A 20,918-nucleotide genomic window follows, 5' to 3' on the forward strand; every position below is an offset into this window, starting at 1 on the left:
AAAATAATACCAATAAGAAAATGAACAAACTATTTCATTCAAAAGCTGCTTGTTGTGAATTTTATTCCAAGAAAATACATTTAAAGCGTGATTGACTACGTTCCCCTCCATGCTTTCTGATCAATGTCTTAAATGCACGGCCGCTCAACAGGAGCAGGAAGGCTATTCTGGAAGCATAATAGATAGGCTCCCAAAAACAACTCATTACTATTGCATTCCAGCTAACATAGCTATGTACTTGACCTCCGCCAGAATAAGGGTCACTACCTCAACAACGGTAAATAACTACTCATCTAGGATCCATCAGCTAATGCAGCTCATCAGCGCCCAACAATCATATGACCCCCCTGCCAGGAAGAAGCAACAAGATGGCAGCTTCCATAGATGTATACACAGCACTCATTGCCTTCTCTTGAGGGACTCTGAATACCCGCTACCAGTACATCCTTGCAGACTTATAAGTCATCCATCCAGATGTATATAGTCAATGGACAAGAGGTAAACAAAGACTAGACTAAAATTCAGAAGCAGTGTGAAAAAATACCGTGATTACTTCAATTGTAGTTAAAGGGGTTTTCCCATTTCAGCCAGGCTGTATACAGTGTCTGCTTCTCACTTCCTGTATTTCTCTCCCTCCCCTTCCTCCTGCTGAACGGGACACAGCACACTTCTGCCCGTCAGATAATATGCAGATTCTTGACTCTCTGTTATCTCTGTGTTTACTTAGAGAGATAACAGACCAGACTTTATCAGCAAAGTGCAATTAGCTGAACGGATTGTCCTGCCAACACTGAGTAAGTGATGTCACTTGTCCTATCTCCCAGGTCCGTGGTTATAGCAACGCAGTGTAAACAATGGAGGAATAAATTCACCTACCAGGCAAACAGAGCTGAATTTCTAAAGCAATGTATTTAGAAAAAGGCTTCAATTTACATAAGCTACCAGTATAGATAGAATCCTTGAGATGGGACAACTCCTTTAAGAGGGTAACTTGGTGATGACTAATTGATTGTCAGAAATCTGACCACCTCTATAAAAGCAGATGTTTTGGCAGTTTGCTGGTCTGGAGAATTCAGGCATGTCTTAACAGAATGGCAAGGAAGAAATACATCAGCAATTATTGTAAAGAAGAAATTCTTGATGCCCATAAGACTGTTTGCAATGAATTTGTCCATCATTCTACAATGTTAAATATTATTCAAAAGTGTAAAACATTGAAGACAGTTGACAACCTTCTCAGGAATGGACGTTAAGTAAATTCACCCCAAGGTAAGGCTTTGTAATGCTTAGCAAATATGCAAAATAGCAACCCAAATGCTACATCTCAGACTATACAAGCCTCATTTTGTAAGTTAAATGTTCGAGTCCTTGATAGTACAATCATAAATAAAAAAAAACAAAAAATATTTGTAAGGGTTGCCAGGAGAGTGATGTATCCTTCATAGAAAGAATATGGCAGCATGACTTAATGAGGACCTTTCACCACCTCCACCAATTCAATTTCTTAGCATTGTTTTACAGGCATCACTCCATTAATTTTAGCACAGTTGGAATTCTTTCTCTAGCCTTCACTGTTCTCAAGCAACAAACTCAGATAGTTTTGGTGCCTGATGTGCTATTTAAGCTCTGGTATGATAGATGGGCTGTGTCAGACAGGGGGGCATGATTTAGAACTCCATGCAGAGGCAGCCAATGACAGAGCTCAGAATCTCACCCTGTATCTTCTTCTGCCTAACAACGCCCTGCTGACTGTACAGATATTAAATCTCAGGTACAACAACTAACAATATTGATTGTTTGGGAACAGTAGGAGCTAGAGTAAATATTCCAACTGTGCGAGACTTAGTGGAACAGCACCTATTAAATGATGCAAAAAATGGACTTGTTAGAGGTGGTGAAAGCTCTTCTTTAAGTTTACAAAATTGTATCTGAACAAACCAAACAACATTTGGAACAATGTCCTTTGGACAGACGAGACCAAAGTAAAGATGTTTGGCCAATGACCACAATGTATAACACCAAAACCAAACACAGCATATTAGCACCAACTCTTCATGCTGCAAGCATGGTATTGGCAGCTTGTTGATTTCAACTTGTTTTGGAGCCACAGGACACGGGCACCTTGCAATCGCTGAGTCGACCATCAATTCCTCTGTTTTAACAAAGTATTCTATTATTCAAATGTGAGGCCATCTATCCAACAGCTAAAATGTATGCAAAAGGAGTCATGAAACAGGACAATGACCCAAAGCACTCCAGCAAACTTACATCAACACTGCTGAAAAAGAACCAAGGTGTTGTCATGGCCTTGTCAAAGTCCAGATTTCCCCAATTTAAATACTGTGGTGGGACCCTAGGAGAGGTGTAAATAAATGAATACCAGAAACCTCAGTGAACTGAAGAAATGTTGTAACGAATAGTGGGCCAAAATTCCTCCAGAACAAAGTCACGAACTGATAGTCATACAGAAATCCATTACTTCAAGTTGTTGCTTCTAAGGTTGGTTCTACAAGCTATTGATTTATAAGGTGTACTTAGTTTTTCCCACTTGACTGTTCCATTTTGTCTTTGTTCTTGTTAAATAATGCAATGGAGCAATCTGCTATGTGTTGATCTTCTGAGATTTCTTTTAACTAATTTTAAGACCTTCTAAAAGTCAGACTTCAGTCTAAAACTAAAGGGGAATTTTTTATTGTTTTTTTTTTTTTCATTTAAATGGTTGCCTAAAAAAATCCCCTATCAAATGCAATCCAATATTAGAACATTCTAATCCTCTTTGTGTACCCAACACTGTGCAATGCTTCAGGTCCCTGTAGTGGAACTGTAGGACAATGAACACTTGCAGTCAGGTTCCCCCACAGATTATAGCAGGTCATACCAATCTGTGATTAACAAAATTTTGAGGGGCTCTTCTGGCAAAAAAGGATTGTGCAACACTGTGCGACACTTGTAGGGTCATGAATGATTTTTTCAGTGTCCTGCTTCAATCTGTACTTTCCATTAAACATAATGGATGGCAAAATATGGGAGCAATTTATAGCTGAGTTTTATGCCATGAAATCAGCACTAAATTCTGCCATGTTAAAATACCCTTGTAGTATTTGGGGCACAGTATTAGAGGTGGCAGCAGGATGCAGGGGATGATGTAAATATGAGGAACCTAATATGAGGACCCTTGTGTGGCAGACTTGTGGATGGAAGAAATGTTCATGGTAGTCTGCATGGAATGGAGAAGATGAGGAAAGAGAATACCTGCAATCCAAGGAAATGGTACTGGCACTGGTAGGTAACAGGTATGGATTTTTCTGTATTATGGGCGACTGCATATGATCAGTACTGTCATCTCTGGTGTTAATGGGTGGGGGCTCTTAATTTGTCTGTATCTACATTGTATATCCTCCAATGAGAAACAGACATATCATTATTAAATGAACTTACTCACCTGGTGTTACTGAACGGACAACAACTGGTTTTTCACTCCCTGCAACAAATCCAAAGCCAAGAACTGGATCTCTTCTCATTTCCACATTCCTAGGTGTTGGAGGGTTGATTTGGCAGCTTTCAATTCGAGGGTCTTCAAATGTTGCATTTTGTGTCAAGTGACTGAGGAAAAAAAAATACTGTTCAGTGCTTTGGTTTCTAGACCTATAGCACAGAGCTCAATCAGAACTATATAGGGCATCGTAAAATACAGCCTTATTATTCCCATTAGGGACTGATTCGTTAGTTGTGTGCTGCAATTACACATTTACTATCTAGGACATGATGGAAAGTGTTAACTATCCGAATGCATCTAGCCCAGAAGAACCTGTGCGTTATACTGATGGTGTGGAAAATGTTATATAATTAGCAATTAAGATAAGAAACTTCTATTGTGTCTTTAGAATACACCCAGTCCTGTAAGTAAGTCACAATTAGCAGTCATATACAGTAATATATATATATATATATATATATATATATATATATATTAGTTTTAACCTTTTAATATATCTACAAGAAAGTCCTTACTGAAGAGCCAATAATAAGTAAAACTTCACTTTTAATCATTTATACTGTTAAAAATTATCAGTGAATTCAGTCCGTATGTAAACTCAATAAAATGAATGGAGTAAATAGTTCCCCCAAACGACGTTTGAGCTGCGCTCTGTAACCACGGATCAGGGTAAGAACCAACAATATTGAATCTCCATAGAGCCTGATAATCTAATGGTGAAATATTACCCTGTCCCTATAGTAGAAATTACAGAGCCCTTAAACTACTTTTATATATATGCTCAATTGTGTCACTCAGGTACTCTATTTATCTGCCAGGCAAGGCAACTGCGTGCGGCCCCAATGCATCAGCTGTACGTGGTCAATCTTTCTAATGCAGCTATGAACATTGCCCTGCATGAGATCTACAACCTGAGACTACTCCAATAATCGTAATATGGAGCTGGTTTTCCTCAATGCGTTTCCCTAACTACGGTAGGTCATCAGGAGTATTATAAAATAGAGGATTTCGATATTAAGGAGCAATGTGCGGTGAAAACTGCAGGTTGCGGGACCACGGTGGTTGGCCCCGAAACTTAGGGATTGACATCAAAATTGGAAAGTCCTTCAAAAATTGGGGGCGGCAAACGGCAATAAAAATAAAATGGCCCATAATCACCTCTCAATCCACACAACACTACAGTACTTTAACCTGCCCCGACAAGGCAGAAAATAGCTGCAAATGCCCAATCTCTCTCTCTGGCTGATCTCAGGCAATCTCTGACTGAGGTAGACCACCACTGTGGCCAGTGATTTGCTGGGTAGGCATCTCCAGCTATTCACTGCCATGTCTGGAGTAGAGCAGGATATGGGGCACAGTAAGGACCTACTCACTGACAAAGAGGTGGCTATGGGAGGTTGGTGGTGATGAGTACAAACCTTTTTTTTTTTATGGCATTTGCAGTACCCAGCCACAGATTTTCTTTAAGTGCATTTAACCCTTTAGAGCTATTCATATTAGCCGTAACAACCAATAACATTGTATACATCTAAATCCATTAGATAGTATGCAGAAGACCCAGTATGTGCCCTGGTGTTGGAGATATCAGTGCTGTTCATTTTGGCACCGAGACCTCCCCACTGTCAGAAGGGCTGAGCTGTTTCCCGTTTATAAAGTTTCTTATGAATTTCCTGATGTGAAATAACATTATCTTTACATATACTTTTTCTGTTAGATAGAATAGACATTTGCCATTTAGTTAAAGGACAAATCTACCATTATGTTCTTAAAATAAGACAGTTTAAAAATTACAAATTTGCACTGTGGTTCATAAGTAAGCAGAGAATATTATGAACAGAAATTCATGTCAGACTTTCTCCTGGTGTGATGCAGACTCTAAAAGGGTAAGAAAAGGGACACAGGTTCTTATTCTGACCTCTCTTCTTTTTCTAGCTTGAGACAGAACCTCTGGACCAGCAATCCCTGACCCTAACAGTAAGGGCTACCAATGTTCAAAACGGCCATGACAAAGGGACATTTTTCAAATCTGTTTTGTATCTGAGGATAACCTGCTTTCACAGAAACGCATACATTTCATTCTGTTGAGGTATCTATTAAAACAGATAGAAATAGGGCATGACCTAATTTTTGAAAGTCACTTAAAACAGACCATGATAAAAATGATCATGTGAATTCACAAGTATTTCATTTCAGTCAGCCGTGTAACGGCCTTTAAAAAAACTTTGGTTATGTTAACAGGGCTTTAGACTCTCTTTCTTAGAACCAAGTCTGTATTAGGATCCTCATTCATTTGAGAATTTTCATCTGATCATACTCATTAGTTTTTGCAGCTTAACCCTTTGCTGTCATTTTTCAATATTTGATTTTTACTCCCTGACTTCCAAAAGTCATAATTTTTTATTATTTTCCATTCACAAGGCCATATGAGGGCTTAACTTCTGCAGGACAAATTGTACGTACCTCTGTTAGAACCACATTATGTTTGGCTTTAATTGCATTCACTATGAAGCCAAAGTGGCATGTGAACAGTGTTTGTACACCACGATCAGGCAGGCAGGGAGGTAATACATCTTCCTTGCCTTCTCTATGGGAGATCTGGCTGTACTTACAGCTGACCCCCCTGTTTCAGAATCTGCACTATTTCATGCAGCTACTGAAAACTGCTTGGAGGAACAGGTACATCCTTGCAGAAATAGTCAACTACTCTCCGAGTGTAAAAACCCAATAGGCGGTCCAGAATCGATTACAAGTTTTTGGGAGGTAAAATGGCTAAAATAGAGTATTTAGCCTTTTTGATTTTTTTCCACAGCAGTGAGAAAAAAGCCTAATTGAGACAAATACAAAGCTGATAGTGACATATTTACCTGGTTTGCAATGTGAAATGGGCCTTATGTAAATAAAGGATTTAGGAGGTGTGAAAAGAAAGCTGTTGTTTGTCAATTAATCTTATCATTTATGCGGGCATAAAAATGCTGTCTAGTCAACAGGACATCCTACTAATATTATAAATGTGAAAGTTTTTGTGTTTGGATATTTGGATGTTTGTTACTCAATCACGCAAAAAAACAGCTGAACGGATTTGAATTAAATTCGATACATAGATAGATTGTAACCTCGATTAAAATATAGGCTACTTTTTATCCCGGTAAATGACATGGCTTCATGACTGTTATGAATTTATGTTCACATACTATATTACACTGTTCCTGCAGAAGCCTTATCTCAGGTCCCAGGGCTGTTATCTCTCTGTGTAAACACACACTAATTCTCAGTGGTTTGTGTACACACATTCGCATATTATCTGATCTGCTCCAAGCAGTGCAGACAAGGGCAAACACCTTTAATCCAAATTATCAGTTTGTAAATTTTAAACATTCCTGGAAAAAGAAAATCTAATTTGTCGAAAACAACGAGACCTATGAAGGAAGCCAGAAGTCAAGCGGAGCTAAGAGGATCATCGACGCCAACAACACATGCATTATATGGCATCACAGTGAGCTGCTGAGATGCCGGAACAATTACAGGCACGTTGTGAAGAACAACTTCAGTTCCAGGCCAACTTGAGAGCTGCCAAAACGCCGGAGCAGGCGGATCATCAATGCCAACAACACGCTCATTGTATGGCGTCCCAGAATGCTGCTGAGATGCTGGAACAATCCCAGGCACAGGGCGAGGAACAAGTTCAGCGACACAACAGCTTGACAGCTGTCGAAACGCTGAAGCAGGTGGATCATCAACACAAACAACACGCTCATTATATGGCATCCCAGCGAGCTGCTGAGATGCCGGAACAATTACAGGCACGGTGCGATAACAAGTTCAGCAGCAGGACAGCTTGAGAACCACCGAAATGCTGGAGCAGGCAAACCATTGACAGCAGCAATTTGCTGAATATAGGCGGATCATCCACTCCAACAACCCACAGACGAAATTGCGGGCAGAGGCTAGTCTTCCCATATAAACAGGGATGTACTGCCCAATACAGCAATGCAAAGTACTGTATGTGGATGTTACCATCAACCTTGTGAATTAGACATGTCTCCACTCAGTCTGACACAGTCCAGCCAGTGCTAACACAGTTGGACTATTTAGGGAACAGCCTATTGGGAAAGTAAGTGGTATTTTGTGATTACCCATCTAGTCGAGTCATTTCCTTCTACCCTTTCCTGGGTGAGTTTTATAGACAGGTATACATAGACAAGATTAATAAGCATAGCATTTGCCTCTTACATTTGGAGGCGGGGGAGGGCAGAAATACGATTTTACAGCTCGGGAGCCTTTACTCCGTTTATTTTTGGAAATAGTGTCCTGCATAATAAAAATGGACTGGGTGTAAGAAGCACAGGAGAAAAAAGTCAGGCAATTTTTCCAATTATACAATTATGGGAGGGTTATATTTCTCTATTGCTCCAGCATGTCAAAGACAGGTTTCCAAACAACAACCTAGTGCCAACATTGGATATAAAACAAACATGGTATCCAGGGAAAACACAACATTATTACCCAAACGTATATTCCCTATGTAAAGGTCCAGAGTAGAGGCGATGCCCCTATAATTCACGCTAAAGATACTAATGAAAACCAATAAAACAGGCAAAAGGAAGTAATCAAAAGTATAAGAAATAGAAAATCTTTATTAAATAACAATGCTACAGATAAAAAGTGAAGGATGAATGCTATCAGACAAAGAAGCCCAGCTCAGACAGGACTTAAACAAAAGTGTACATGGGTAAGTATGTCAAAGGAACATTGTGTGAATAGTATCACGAAGGCTCAAAATGTCATAAACGTTGACGTTAACAAATAAGTGCACACTAATAAAAGTAGTAATAGGGGTAAAGACCAAACATAGTCGTTATATAAATGGAACCCAAGAAAATGTGAATATAGGTAAATAATGACCCTTACAATCATGAATAGTGATACCAGTAGGTACCCAATAAACATATAGTCAAACTGAAACCATGTAGGCATAACACATGAGGGTAACCAGACACAAATCTGAGCAAACAAGTATACTGTACTATACTACAAGTAAACTACATAAGGTGCAGGGAAGGAGACAGTATATACAATCAAGATAGTGGAGTCATATTAGGGACGTCGCAAAGGTAAGTCTGACAGGGCTGGGCTGTCAAGGTCTCCTATGCGCGTTTTGGTGCTAGATGCCTTCTTCCGGGGGGTGGTGTATGGTAGTATAAAGAGAGTATATAACTGCTAAGTGCACCAATCAAACAACACAAAGTCTATAGTCACGTGATGCCGTGATCACCACATCCACGACATGTTCTCCACTTCATTTTTGATTGGAGTTTCCTTAGCAACGCGTCTCGGTCAGGCATGATTTTAAAGGGAGTTGTAAGACACTGACCTGGATTGGTGACGGCTGAGTGCAAGTCCTGGAACGTGGGCAGAAACAGGTTGGGAAACTTTCCCTATAAGAACCCCTGACTAAACCTGCCTAGCGTCAGAGTAACGTCCTTACAAGGGCGCCCCTCACAGGAACCTAAATAGATTCCCTATAATTACCCTACCAGTGGGCTGAGATATAAACAGAGAATTACTAGTAGCGGCAGGTAACAGAGAACAATAGCAGTACAGAGTTCAAGCTAGACCAGTAGTAGGAATAAGTAAGAAGTAGAATACTGAAATGAACAGGAAAACTAAACAGGCAAGGAACAGGAAGGGAAAACAAAGATTAAGTGTTTGTAGCAAGTGTATAAGTATACAGAAACAGGCAATACCAAACTATATAGAACCTATAGCAGGCAAATGAAGATGGGCGAGTGGAGTTAAATAGGAACAGGGCTACAACCCCACCCATCACAGATGGGAATGACTGGCCAGACAGCCTGCCAGTCAAACTGACACCAAGGAGGCAACTTAACCCCTTAGTGCACTAAAAACAGCCAGAGGAGTCACTGACACGCCTCCGGGGCATGCGCCGCATAGCAGGAATGCCACGGCGTCCCCGAATCCTGACAGGAGTGCCCTCTATTGGGCTGCATGACTGAGGCACTGTCTTCCTATTTACATCACAGAAGACAGATTTGCATATTCTTCCCTTGATCCTCTTCACAGTGGATTGTCTATGGCTTAATAAGACTCCACACACCTAAATGGTGGTCTCTCCCTAAGAAGTGACGATATCCCCCTTAGACTTCAACTTAGAAAGCCTTAGTTGAGTTTTACTATTACAATCTTCCTAAAGACGGAAAGGTAAATAATCTTAATACTTTGATGTAACCCCTGTGTGCAGTTCAAGGCAACGAGGGGTTAACAGTTTGCAAACATTGTGCATGCAGCATGAAAGCAATTGTGATTGTTTATCAAATCCTTGGAGGATGGGAGGGGCTGCTTGGCAGGGGAGACCATGTGTTCAGGCAGTCTGCAGGAGAGAGAGATCACAGGTGGATGCAAGAGTAAGATCTCCTGAGCTCCCAGAGGCTGAAAGCAAATGGAAAGAGGATTTAATTCCTTCAGAGAAAAGGTTACCAACTCTACAGGACGATTTGCCGAATAGACAGGGTATCCATACCCTCCCCAACCGACGGAGGCGCCTCCCTGCTACACCGCAACGTTCTTCCAGACTTAACCCTTTGGCAGCCTGTTGGACAGGACAGCGTTAATTCCTCTGGAACTGTAAGTGTACCTACCACCAGCATTCTTATTTAGACTGCATCCTATGATCCAGGAGTAAATGGTTCTTGGCTAGTATAACTTTTTAAGCTGGAGCCCTGCAGAAGGAGTAAAAGAGACTTGATGCATCCAGGCACCTGCTGTGCTGCCATGTTCTATTGTAAGGGATAGAGCCTGCTGCTGCTGATAGATGATTGTAGCCAGTACCAAATCTTTTGGACTAAGGAATATTACCCTGCTAGGAATTAAAGGAGCATTGTTCATTTTTGACATATTTCATGTGCACCAACGAAAGAAGATTCTTTCCAGAACCGCGGCAACAGGCCTTATATTAAGACTGAGCTTTGTGATAGTTATACATTGTCCTAGGGCTTTGCCATATAGACCTGCCATTTTCTAGATAGGTTTATCGTTTAAAGTATTACATCTTACTGATGCTGTGAATGTTATTGCATATTGTACTTCACCATTACTTTATTAAGTTCCATATAAAGGTCTCTTTGTTTATACCACAATCCTCTCTGGCGTGTTGGTGTGGGCGGGGCTTTCCCTTGTCAAGCCCCGGACAGAGATCTGAAGAAAGGTACTGTCAACCCGGAAGCACCAGAATATCACCGACAAGGGTGGAGGCACTGCGCTAAGCAAGGTAGAACGGCAACTAATACTTATCCGAACGCCCCGCTACCTGGGGGTGTGGCCAAAGGGGGCGTTACATTGGAGGCACTGCTGAGATTCGAAAAACCAACAAACCCCTATACAGTTGCAATGGAGAACTTAGCCGAGAGAGATGTGGCTGAATGGTGTAAGGAGATGGACATTCCTGCAGAATGTAGTTTCGCAGTGACTGGAGAGTTCCATGATACCCTGGATGATGAGGTCATACAATTGTTGAGCACACTTCATGGAGTAAATCATCCTAAGGTAGTGGACCGGAAGAATGTAACTTCTCAGAAAATGATTTCGGCTTTAATAATGACAGATAAAGCCCTAGATAGAGACTGTATACCAATCATTCTGGTTGTACCATGAGAGCAAGGTCGGCGGTGGAGAATCACCTGGCCTTTAAGGTCTGAAATGGGAGTGTGCCAAGATGAAGAATCTGAACAGGGGGAGTCCAGTCCTGTCCCTTTTCATAATCCTACAAGCACTCAGTCTGATGGAGCAGTAGACACTACTTCTACTCTACTTACTGCCATAGGAAAGTTGGTCGACCAGATTGGGAAGGTGCATCTTGAAGGAAGTTATCGTCGGTTGAGAATCTTCTCAGGCAACATCCCAGTACCCTCTGGAGAAGATCGGTACGAAACCTGGAGAGATGTCACCATGCAATGCCTGGATGAATGGCAATGCTCGGATGGGGTGAAGAGTGCAGGCTGCTTGGAGAGGAAAGCTGCAGGCCACTTATCAGGACTACATGGAGGCCCTTGAAGATGCATTTGGGTCGCCTGAAGACGCCACTGACCTCTTATTCAAACTTCGTACCACGTACCAAGAAGCTGATGAGAAACTGTCTGACTATCTCTACAGATTGGATAAACTTGTCCACCGCATAGTGGCGAAAGGAGGACTTAGCCCTAATGAAGTGGATCAATGTCGTCTGAATCAGGTGTTGCGAGGGGCATTGACTCATAACCCTATCGGTCAGCGGTTGAGGTGTAGCAACAAGGACAAGATTCCACTGCCATTTCATCAGTTACTTAAGGAGGTGAGGCAGGAAGAAGCTACCCTGGCGGCCCGGGAACAAATCCCTGTGAGAATCGCCACAGTGGCCATACGCACCGAGTCTAATAGCAGAGAAGAGGAGCTGTTGAAAATTATTGAGAAACAGGGGGAGCAAATTGCCCAACTCATCAAGACGACTGAAGCGCTTATAGTTCAGAAGCAGCAAGCAGCCACTAGCGGCTTAGAGGAGAAGAAAGATCCTATCCGATCACCAACCTGCTTTAAGTGTGGGGAACTTGGACATCTGTATAAGCAGTGTCCGAAGAGATGGGGTCCCAAGAAGCCTGATTCCTCTTCTGGGTCAGAAGCGTACCATGTCGGGAAACGGAAAAAGGGTCCGGTAGAAGCCCATACCGGCCCCCCAGAGACCACCAGAACAAGGGAGGATGCCACCCCTCAGCAAACTTTCACTGTACGACTTCCTGGGGGCTTAGTGGGACCTGCCCCTCAGGTGTCTGCTTACATTAATGAGCAGCCTTGTAATGTCCTATTGGATAGCGGGTCACAAGTGTCAGTTCTTTTTGAAGATTGGTACAAGAAGTATTTACCTAATGTCCCTCTACAACCACTTTCGGGACTAGTCGTCTGGGGACTGAGTGATCGGAGTTACCCTTACAAAGGATATGTGTCCGTTACACTATGGTTCTCAAAGGGTGTTGCCGGAATTGAAAAAGAAGTCCCCATCTTGGCGTTGGTGTGTCCGAAGACAGATGCTGGTCCTGTATCCACACCTCTGATAGTGGGAACTAATGCTAATATCTTCCTCAAGCTAGCCCAATGGTGCAAAGAAGTTGGGGGAGACAACTATCCCCAGACCCTCTCCATTCACCCCACGTGTCTAGCTGCCTATGCTAAGAAGGAAGAGGAAAGAAGGAAGGTGTTGAGCCCGGACTGTTTCGACCCATGTTTTGAGAACAGTGATGTGCCTGCAGAGGAGAAAGAGCTACTTATCCAAGGTTTTATGGAGAGGGGAGCAGCTTTCTCGTTGGGAGACTGGGATCTGGGGCTCGCTAAAAGAGTGGAGCATCGAATTCGTCTCACTGATGAGAGACCATTTCGAGAAAGGTCCAGGCGGTTGGCTCCCGCTGATGTTGAAGACGTCCGACAGCACTTGAGGGGTCTGCTTGAAACAGGAGTGATCTGCAAGTCAAATAGCCCCTACGCTTCTCCCATTGTAGTTGCACGAAAGAAGTCTGGGAAGATTCGTATGTGTGTGGACTATCGAACGCTTAACAAACGCACCGTCACTGATCAGTATGCAGTGCCCAGAGTTGATGAGGCATTGGATTGTCTACAAGGGAGTCAGTGGTTCTCAGTGTTGGATTTGCGAAGTGGATATTACCAGATCTCCATGAGTAAGGAAGATCGAGAGAAAACTGCCTTCATATGTCCCTTAGGGTTCTATGAGTTTTTACGGATGCCCCAAGGGGTGACTGGCGCCCCGGCTACTTTCCAAAGGTGCATGGACAACGTGATGGGGGATATGAACCTCAGAGAAGTCTTAGTCTACCTTGATGACCTGATTGTGTTTGGAAGGACTCTAGAAGAACATAACAGGAGATTGTTCAAAGTCTTGGACCGATTGAAGGAGGCTGGATTGAAGTTGTCCCTGGACAAGTGCTGTTTCTGCCAGAAATCCGTCAAATACGTGGGACATATTGTCAGTCAGGATGGGATTGCCACTGACCCTGCTAAAGTGGAAGCTGTTGTGAATTGGCCGAGGCCCACCAAGCTAGCTGAACTCCGGTCCTTTCTCGGATTCTGCAACTACTACCGCAGATTTGTACCACAGTTCTCCAAGATCGCTAAACCGTTGACAAATCTCCACACAAGAAACCTCCAAACCAGACTTACTTCAAGGCTAATGAACCCTTTGGAGAAAGGTGGACAGATAAGTGTGAAGAGGCGTTTGAGAAACTGAAGTCTTGTCTAACTCAGGCCCCGGTGTTGGCTTATGCAGATCCTAACAAGCCCTACGTACTGCATGTGGATGCTTCATTTGAAGGACTAGGGGCTGTGTTGTATCAGGAGCATGAGGACTCTCTCCGACCCGTTTACTATGTCAGCCGGGGATTGACCCGCAGTGAGCATAACTATCCAGCGCACAAACTTGAGTTTCTGGCTTTGAAGTGGGCCGTAGTGGACAAGCTTCATGACTACCTCTACGGAGTGAAGTTCCAAGTGCACACTGACAATAATCCCTTGACGTGTGTGCGAACTACGGCCAAACTGGATGCCACTGGACATCGATGGTTAGCGGCCCTAGCTGTCTATGAGTTCAGTCTCAAATACAGACCGGGCACCACCAACATTGATGCGGATGCCCTCTCTAGGCTGCCTAGGCAACTCGAGAAGGAAGATGAGGATGGGTGGATAGAGGTTCCTGCTCCATACCTGAAAGTCATGTGTCAGTTACAAAGAGTTGGAGGTGCCCCTAACCGAGGTTACGTGCATTCCCTGGGAGCCTCGGAGGAAGCTATCCCTTCATTGTACTGCTGGGTAACGAATGTGAATCAAGACTCTCTGCCTCGGTTGTCTCGGCTGCAGATTGAAACTGCCCAGAAGGAAGATCCAGCAGTGGGGACAGTTCGGTGGTGGATTAATAGAGGCCAGAGGCCTGGGAGGCCGGAGTTGAAGTCTGAAGAGGCCCTCCTACTGGCTAAGCAGGCAAAGTGGCTGGTAATGAGACATGGACTGTTGTACCGAGAGGCTGAGCGGCGGAAGAGAGGGTCGAGGAGGCAATTAGTTCTGCCTGCTGTCTTCAGAGAGAGTGTTCTGAAAGCACTGCATGATGAGCATGGCCACTTAGGGGCAGAGAAGACTACTCACCTTGTGGCTGATAGGTTCTACTGGCCAAAAATGGAGAATGACATCGCCAAATATTGCAAAGATTGTGCTCGATGTGTCTTGAGGAAGACCTTACCAACCCGTTCTGCTCCTCTTACAAACATTACTAGTGATGGCCCATTGGATCTTGTATGCATTGACTTCCTCTCCATTGAACCAGATGAAGGAAACATCAGTAATGTCCTAGTAATAACTGATCACTTCACGAGATATGCTCAAGCCTACCCTACTAAAGATCAAAAGGCTGTAACTGTGGCCAAAACTTTGTGGGAGAAGTTTTTTGTACATTATGGATTGCCTGCCCGCATTCACTCTGATCAAGGTCGAGATTTTGAAAGTCAACTCATCAAAGAGCTGTGTGAGGTCTGCGGGATCAAGAAGTCTAGAACCACTCCCTTTCATCCACAGGGTGACCCACAACCTGAGAGATTCAATAGGACTTTGCTGAACATGCTGGGCACCCTGAAGTCAAAACAAAAGGGGCGATGGAGCCGCCACCTGAGCCAGTTGGTGCACGCCTACAATTGTACAAAAAATGAGTCTACCGGGTTCTCCCCCTACTTCCTCATGTTCGGAAGGGAGGCCCGATTGCCTGTGGATATCAGCTTTGGTGTTTCCACTGATAAGTCTTCTGGAAGAAGTTATCTTCAGTATGTATCCCAGCTGCAGCAAGAGCTCAAAGAGGCGTATAAACTGGCCGAGCAAGCTTGAGGACAGTCTGGCAGAAGGAATAAGGCTCGACATGATCAAAGAGTTCGGGAACATGAGTTGAAGCCTGGAGATAGAGTTCTGGTGGAGCAGTTGGGACTGCCTGGGAATCATAAGTTGGCTGATCGTTGGTGTCCAGAGCCCTTCATTGTGGTGGAAAAGCTGCCTGGAGTACCTGCCTATCGGGTTAGGCCTGAGTGTGGGCCTCGGAAGGAAAAAACTTACCATAGACACCATCTGTTGCCTCTGGGACAAAATGTCAATCTGTCAATTCAATCTAACTCTGACATACCGGAGGCTCCTCGACCCCCCCGAAGAAGTAAACGTTTTGAGAAAGAGACTGAAATGGCATCAGTAGATGGGGATAGTGAGACAGATGATGAATGGGGTTATGACGACCCGGGACTCAACAATCCAGTCATTGATACTCATGCCAATAAGGAAGTCGCCTCCAGAGTTGACACTGAAACAGATCTTCCAGATGGACTATCTGAGCAACTAGTGCAAGAGGCTGCATTACCCCCTAGTGATATGGACATTGTTTATGACTCATCTGAGTGGTCAGTGAAAGAGGGGGGGGTCCCTCAACATGAAGAATGTGAGGAGAGGCTTGCAAGCACCAGTCCGGTGTCTGGGGCTGATGAGGGGATCTCTGCCACACCTATACGCCCGAGGAGAGTGGTTAGGCCACCCATGATGTTAACCTATGATAATAAGGGAAATGTCACTGAGGTCCTCAGGGTGGTACATCCTAGTATGGTTGGGGCGTGGCCGTATTTTCCCCCCGTGCCTTGGTATTATAACTGTGGTCTTAATGTGCCTATTGGTGTGATTAGTCAGGATGATCTAACCTCAAAATTTTTTTCAGGTGATGGGTCTGGACTCTGTGTTGCTCATGTCCAGACCCATCAGGGGGAGAGTGTAACCCCTGTGTGCAGTTCAAGGCAACGAGGGGTTAACAGTTTGCAAACATTGTGCATGCAGCATGAAAGCAATTGTGATTGTTTATCAAATCCTTGGAGGATGGGAGGGGCTGCTTGGCAGGGGAGACCATGTGTTCAGGCAGTCTGCAGGAGAGAGAGATCACAGGTGGATGCAAGAGTAAGATCTCCTGAGCTCCCAGAGGCTGAAAGCAAATGGAAAAAGGATTTAATTCCTTCAGAGAAAAGGTTACCAACTCTACAGGACGATTTGCCGAATAGACAGGGTATCCATACCCTCCCCAACCGACGGAGGCGCCTCCCTGCTACACCGCAACGTTCTTCCAGACTTAACCCTTTGGCAGCCTGTTGGACAGGACAGCGTTAATTCCTCTGGAACTGTAAGTGTACCTACCACCAGCATTCTTATTTAGACTGCATCCTATGATCCAGGAGTAAATGGTTCTTGGCTAGTATAACTTTTTAAGCTGGAGCCCTACAGAAGGAGTAAAAGAGACTTGATGCATCCAGGCACCTGCTGTGCTGCCATGTTCTATTGTAAGGGATAGAGCCTGCTGCTGCTGATAGATGATTGTAGCCAGTACCAAATCTTTTGGACTAAGGAATATTACCCTGCTAGGAATTAAAGGAGCATTGTTCATTTTTGACATATTTCATGTGCACCAACGAAAGAAGATTCTTTCCAGAATCGCGGCAACAGGCCTTGTATTAAGACTGAGCTTTGTGATAGTTATACATTGTCCTAGGGCTTTGCCATATAGACCTGCCATTTTCTAGATAGGTTTATCGTTTAAAGTATTACATCTTACTGATGCTGTGAATGTTATTGCATATTGTACTTCACCATTACTTTATTAAGTTCCATATAAAGGTCTCTTTGTTTATACCACAATCCTCTCTGGCGTGTTGGTGTGGGCGGGGCTTTCCCTTGTCAAGCCCCGGACAGAGATCTGAAGAAAGGTACTGTCAACCCGGAAGCACCAGAATATCACCGACAAGGGTGGAGGCACTGCGCTAAGCAAGGTAGAACGGCAACTAATACTTATCCGAACGCCCCGCTACCTGGGGGTGTGGCCAAAGGGGGCGTTACATTGATATTAGTATATTGACTACTGCTTCAGATCACGAGAATGGTAGGAAGAAAGACTGTAGAATGCACAATGAAAATATTGTATACAGTTTATTATCAGATGGATATTTACGGTACAAAGGACTCTGGAGAGAACACTTCAATTACAAAGAAATGCTGTAGAAGTTTTGTTCGACTGCAACAACATATTATGAAATCCAAGTGGAGCATTAAAAATCTCAACAGCGTCTTTATTTCCAGATGGAATAAATTTATGGCTTTCCTGCTTCTATCTATGTAATGTTTTACCATTGATTATTTCATTATTGACATGTTCTTAATATAATGGACATAGTTTAAGCTTTTGGGGCATGACTTTACTCTGATCCCTACTTATACGATAGTTTCACATTCTGCTGTAACTACATTACAGTCTATAAAATCTTTATATAATAATATTCATGTTTGGAGAGAATTAAAAAGCTCCACAAAAAGATTATATCACTGTGAACTCAACCTGATAAGGCACTGAAAACCTGCACACGTATTATTGTGGTTCTCTACTGTGACAGTTCTTAATGTTCCCAAAACAAACACCTAGTCCTCAAATACAGAGTATTTTCAAGGTTATGACCACGTGCTCTGCTACACATAAGGTGTACTGTACAGAATGGGACAGTATGAGTACCCACCAAAGGTTCTTCTATTAATACACATTCCACAAGCTGAATATCTCACCGCCATTATAAGAATATGAGGCCTACAAGAGGAGAGACACCATATTTATGACTGTGTCCAATGAATCCTTGTTGCCTCTGTGACCATAGAGAATACATTTTGTGACTAACAAATAGATATAATAGAATGGTTAGGCCTTATCTACATGGGCATATTTTAGTAGCTTAGTGAAGCTGTGAAATCTCTAGCAATTGATAGCCAATTTAGATGATAGATTTTTCCTCTGTTAGGCTCCGTACCCATGGAGTAACGCACCGCTCATTCTGACACATAAACACGTGTCAGAATGAGCACTGTAAAAACATAATCCCATTGACTTCAATGTTTGGCGTCTTACGCAAGCTACACATTGAAATCAATAGGTTAAAAAGGCTCCCACTGATTTCAATGTGTAGCGCTCATAAGACGGCACCCATTGAAGTCAATGGAATTCTGTTTTACGGTGCTCACTTTGACACGTGTTACCCCGTGGGAACGGAGCCTAACTTATAACATGTTTAAAGTAGCAATTTTTGTAGGTCTGGATATGTAAATTTCTGTTAAAAAATAAATTGATCTCATGGCTTTTTAAATTCTGCTTTCAAAATCACCCATATATTTGGTGCTTAAAGGCATTTCCTGGCTAAAAATATTAATGACATATCCTTAGGTCCAACAATATTAGATCAGTGGGTTCTGACACCTGATATCACTATTGATCAGCCAGTCTGATCATGGAGCAAGAAACAGACAGCTCCATTTTCTGTGTCATTACAGAACCGAGTCATTGCAGCTCAATTTCCATTGGAGTTGATCTGCAGTAACCTTGTCTTCTACCTACTCCAACTCCTACTCCTGATTAATGGGTGTGCCCGATGTCAGATCCCACCGATCTAATATTGATGAGCTATACTAAAAGTATTTCAAGGGGTTTCCTTGGTTAATAAGACTAATGCACCAGTTTAGCTATAACCTGTTTATTTAGTATTCTTCCTTTCTTTCTGATTATTTGGTGTCCCGACTTTCTTCATGTTTATTTAGTGTGCCAGTAGTCCCATCAATTTTATTACGGGGGCCTGGCTCTGCAGGTACTATATGCCATTATGTATAAACCTACAGTATGCCTTGCAGCTGTTACTGATAAACACATATAGCAGTTTATAGTACACATACCTTTTCTATGTATGTCACTTTTGTAGATTTACTCTTTGTTTTGTTCTTTCAGCTCGATTAGGATGGGTGATACCATAGCATTGGGAGGATGAACTGTCACTGCACAGGGTAACATAGGGTGGAGATGGTAGGGTTCTGAATGGGAGAAGTCCTTACTCTGTCCTTAAACAGTGATCACAGTTGAATATGCTTGGGGGAGGTGATAGACTCAATTTAAAGGTTTTTTCCAGGCATAAAATATTGATGACTTAACCTAAAGATTGGTCATCAATACCAGAATGGAGGGGTATGATACCTGGCAAACTTATCCAGTGACTGTTTTTAGCAACTGACACAGATAGAATGTAGCAGGAATCAGACAGCTCAGTTCCCTATGTAGTGGCCAGACCTGGGGCTACAGATCAGCTCCCACTCATTGGAATGGGGATTAAGCTGCAGTGATTCCGTTCTGCCACGACACCAAGAATTTACTGCCTTCTTCATCCTCTGTGTATCAGTGGCTGAGAACAGTGGTAGGGTTGGCTTGTGTCAGGCCCCCACAGATTAGATTTCGGTCATCAATATTATTATACCAAAAAATCCCTTTGATAATGATACATAAAAAGAATTATAATGCACTTTATGCATTAAAACGATTGTAGAATGCATTAAGAAAATCAAAATGATCATTAAGATCCAGTGTTCATTATGTTGTAGTGATAACTCCTCTAAAACAATATCACATCTTCATAGTGGCCTATTTAGTTTGGCAATTAATAGAGGGTCATTTTTCAGCACCCTAGGAGGATTTGGTTGACACCATCTGGAAGAGCATATGCTTGGAAAATGACGTTTGGTGTTGAAAAATAGATTAGAGTCTAAGGTAATGTCAAGGCGTGTATTTAGAAGTGATTTAAACCAGTTCAAGATACAAGACATATTTCAGAATGACATTTGAGAAGTGAACATAGCTTAGTGTGTGTTCATTTTACTAATCACCATGCTGAGCATAAACTCATTTACTTTTAGCTTCATTTTTAATTATCTAATATGAGAAGCAAGCCACGTGGAACCAAACTATGCAAATATATCATTTTGCAGAAAATGAAGGAAAAACAAATGTCGAGAAAACAGATATATGAAAATATGTGTTTATTCTTTATGCAGCCAACATATATTGTCAGGATACTTAATATTTCTAGAGATGAGCGAACAGTAAAATGTTCGATATTCGATATTCGTTTCGAGTAGCTGCTCAATATTCGACTACTCGAATCGAATATCGAATCCTATTATAGTCTATGGGGGGGGGGAAATGCTCGTTTCAGGGGTAGCCAACATTCAATCAAATTACACTTACCAAGTCCACGAGTGAGGGTCGGGCTGGATCCTCCGAGAAGTCTTCTTCATGCAGCGTCCCCGCAGCATCTTCCGGCTCTGAATTCACTCTGCCAGGCATCGGGCCTGGGCAGAGTCAACTGCGCATGCCCGCACTACAAGAAAATGGCTGCTTACAGTCAAAGCGGCCATTTTCTTGTAGCGTGGGCATGCGCAGTTGGCTCTGCCCAGGCCCGATGCCTGGCAGAGTGAATTCAGAGCCGGAAGACGCTGCGGGGAAGCTGCACGG

General features: G+C 42.9%; 1 protein-coding gene across 4 annotated transcripts in view; it reads right to left on the reverse strand.

The window, feature by feature from the left end:
- FRMPD4 (FERM and PDZ domain containing 4) overlaps positions 1 to 20,918 on the reverse strand; it is a 461,147-nt gene that overhangs the window by 101,653 nt on the left and 338,576 nt on the right. For all 4 annotated transcript variants that reach the window (XM_075265006.1, XM_075265007.1, XM_075265008.1 and 1 more), the window contains one exon: positions 3,443 to 3,603. In XM_075265006.1, the coding sequence (XP_075121107.1) occupies positions 3,443 to 3,603 (161 nt within the window). The remainder of the gene's footprint in view (positions 1 to 3,442; positions 3,604 to 20,918) is intronic.

Source organism: Leptodactylus fuscus, chromosome 2, assembly GCF_031893055.1.
Source record: "Leptodactylus fuscus isolate aLepFus1 chromosome 2, aLepFus1.hap2, whole genome shotgun sequence".
Taxonomy (NCBI): Eukaryota; Metazoa; Chordata; class Amphibia; order Anura; family Leptodactylidae; genus Leptodactylus; species Leptodactylus fuscus.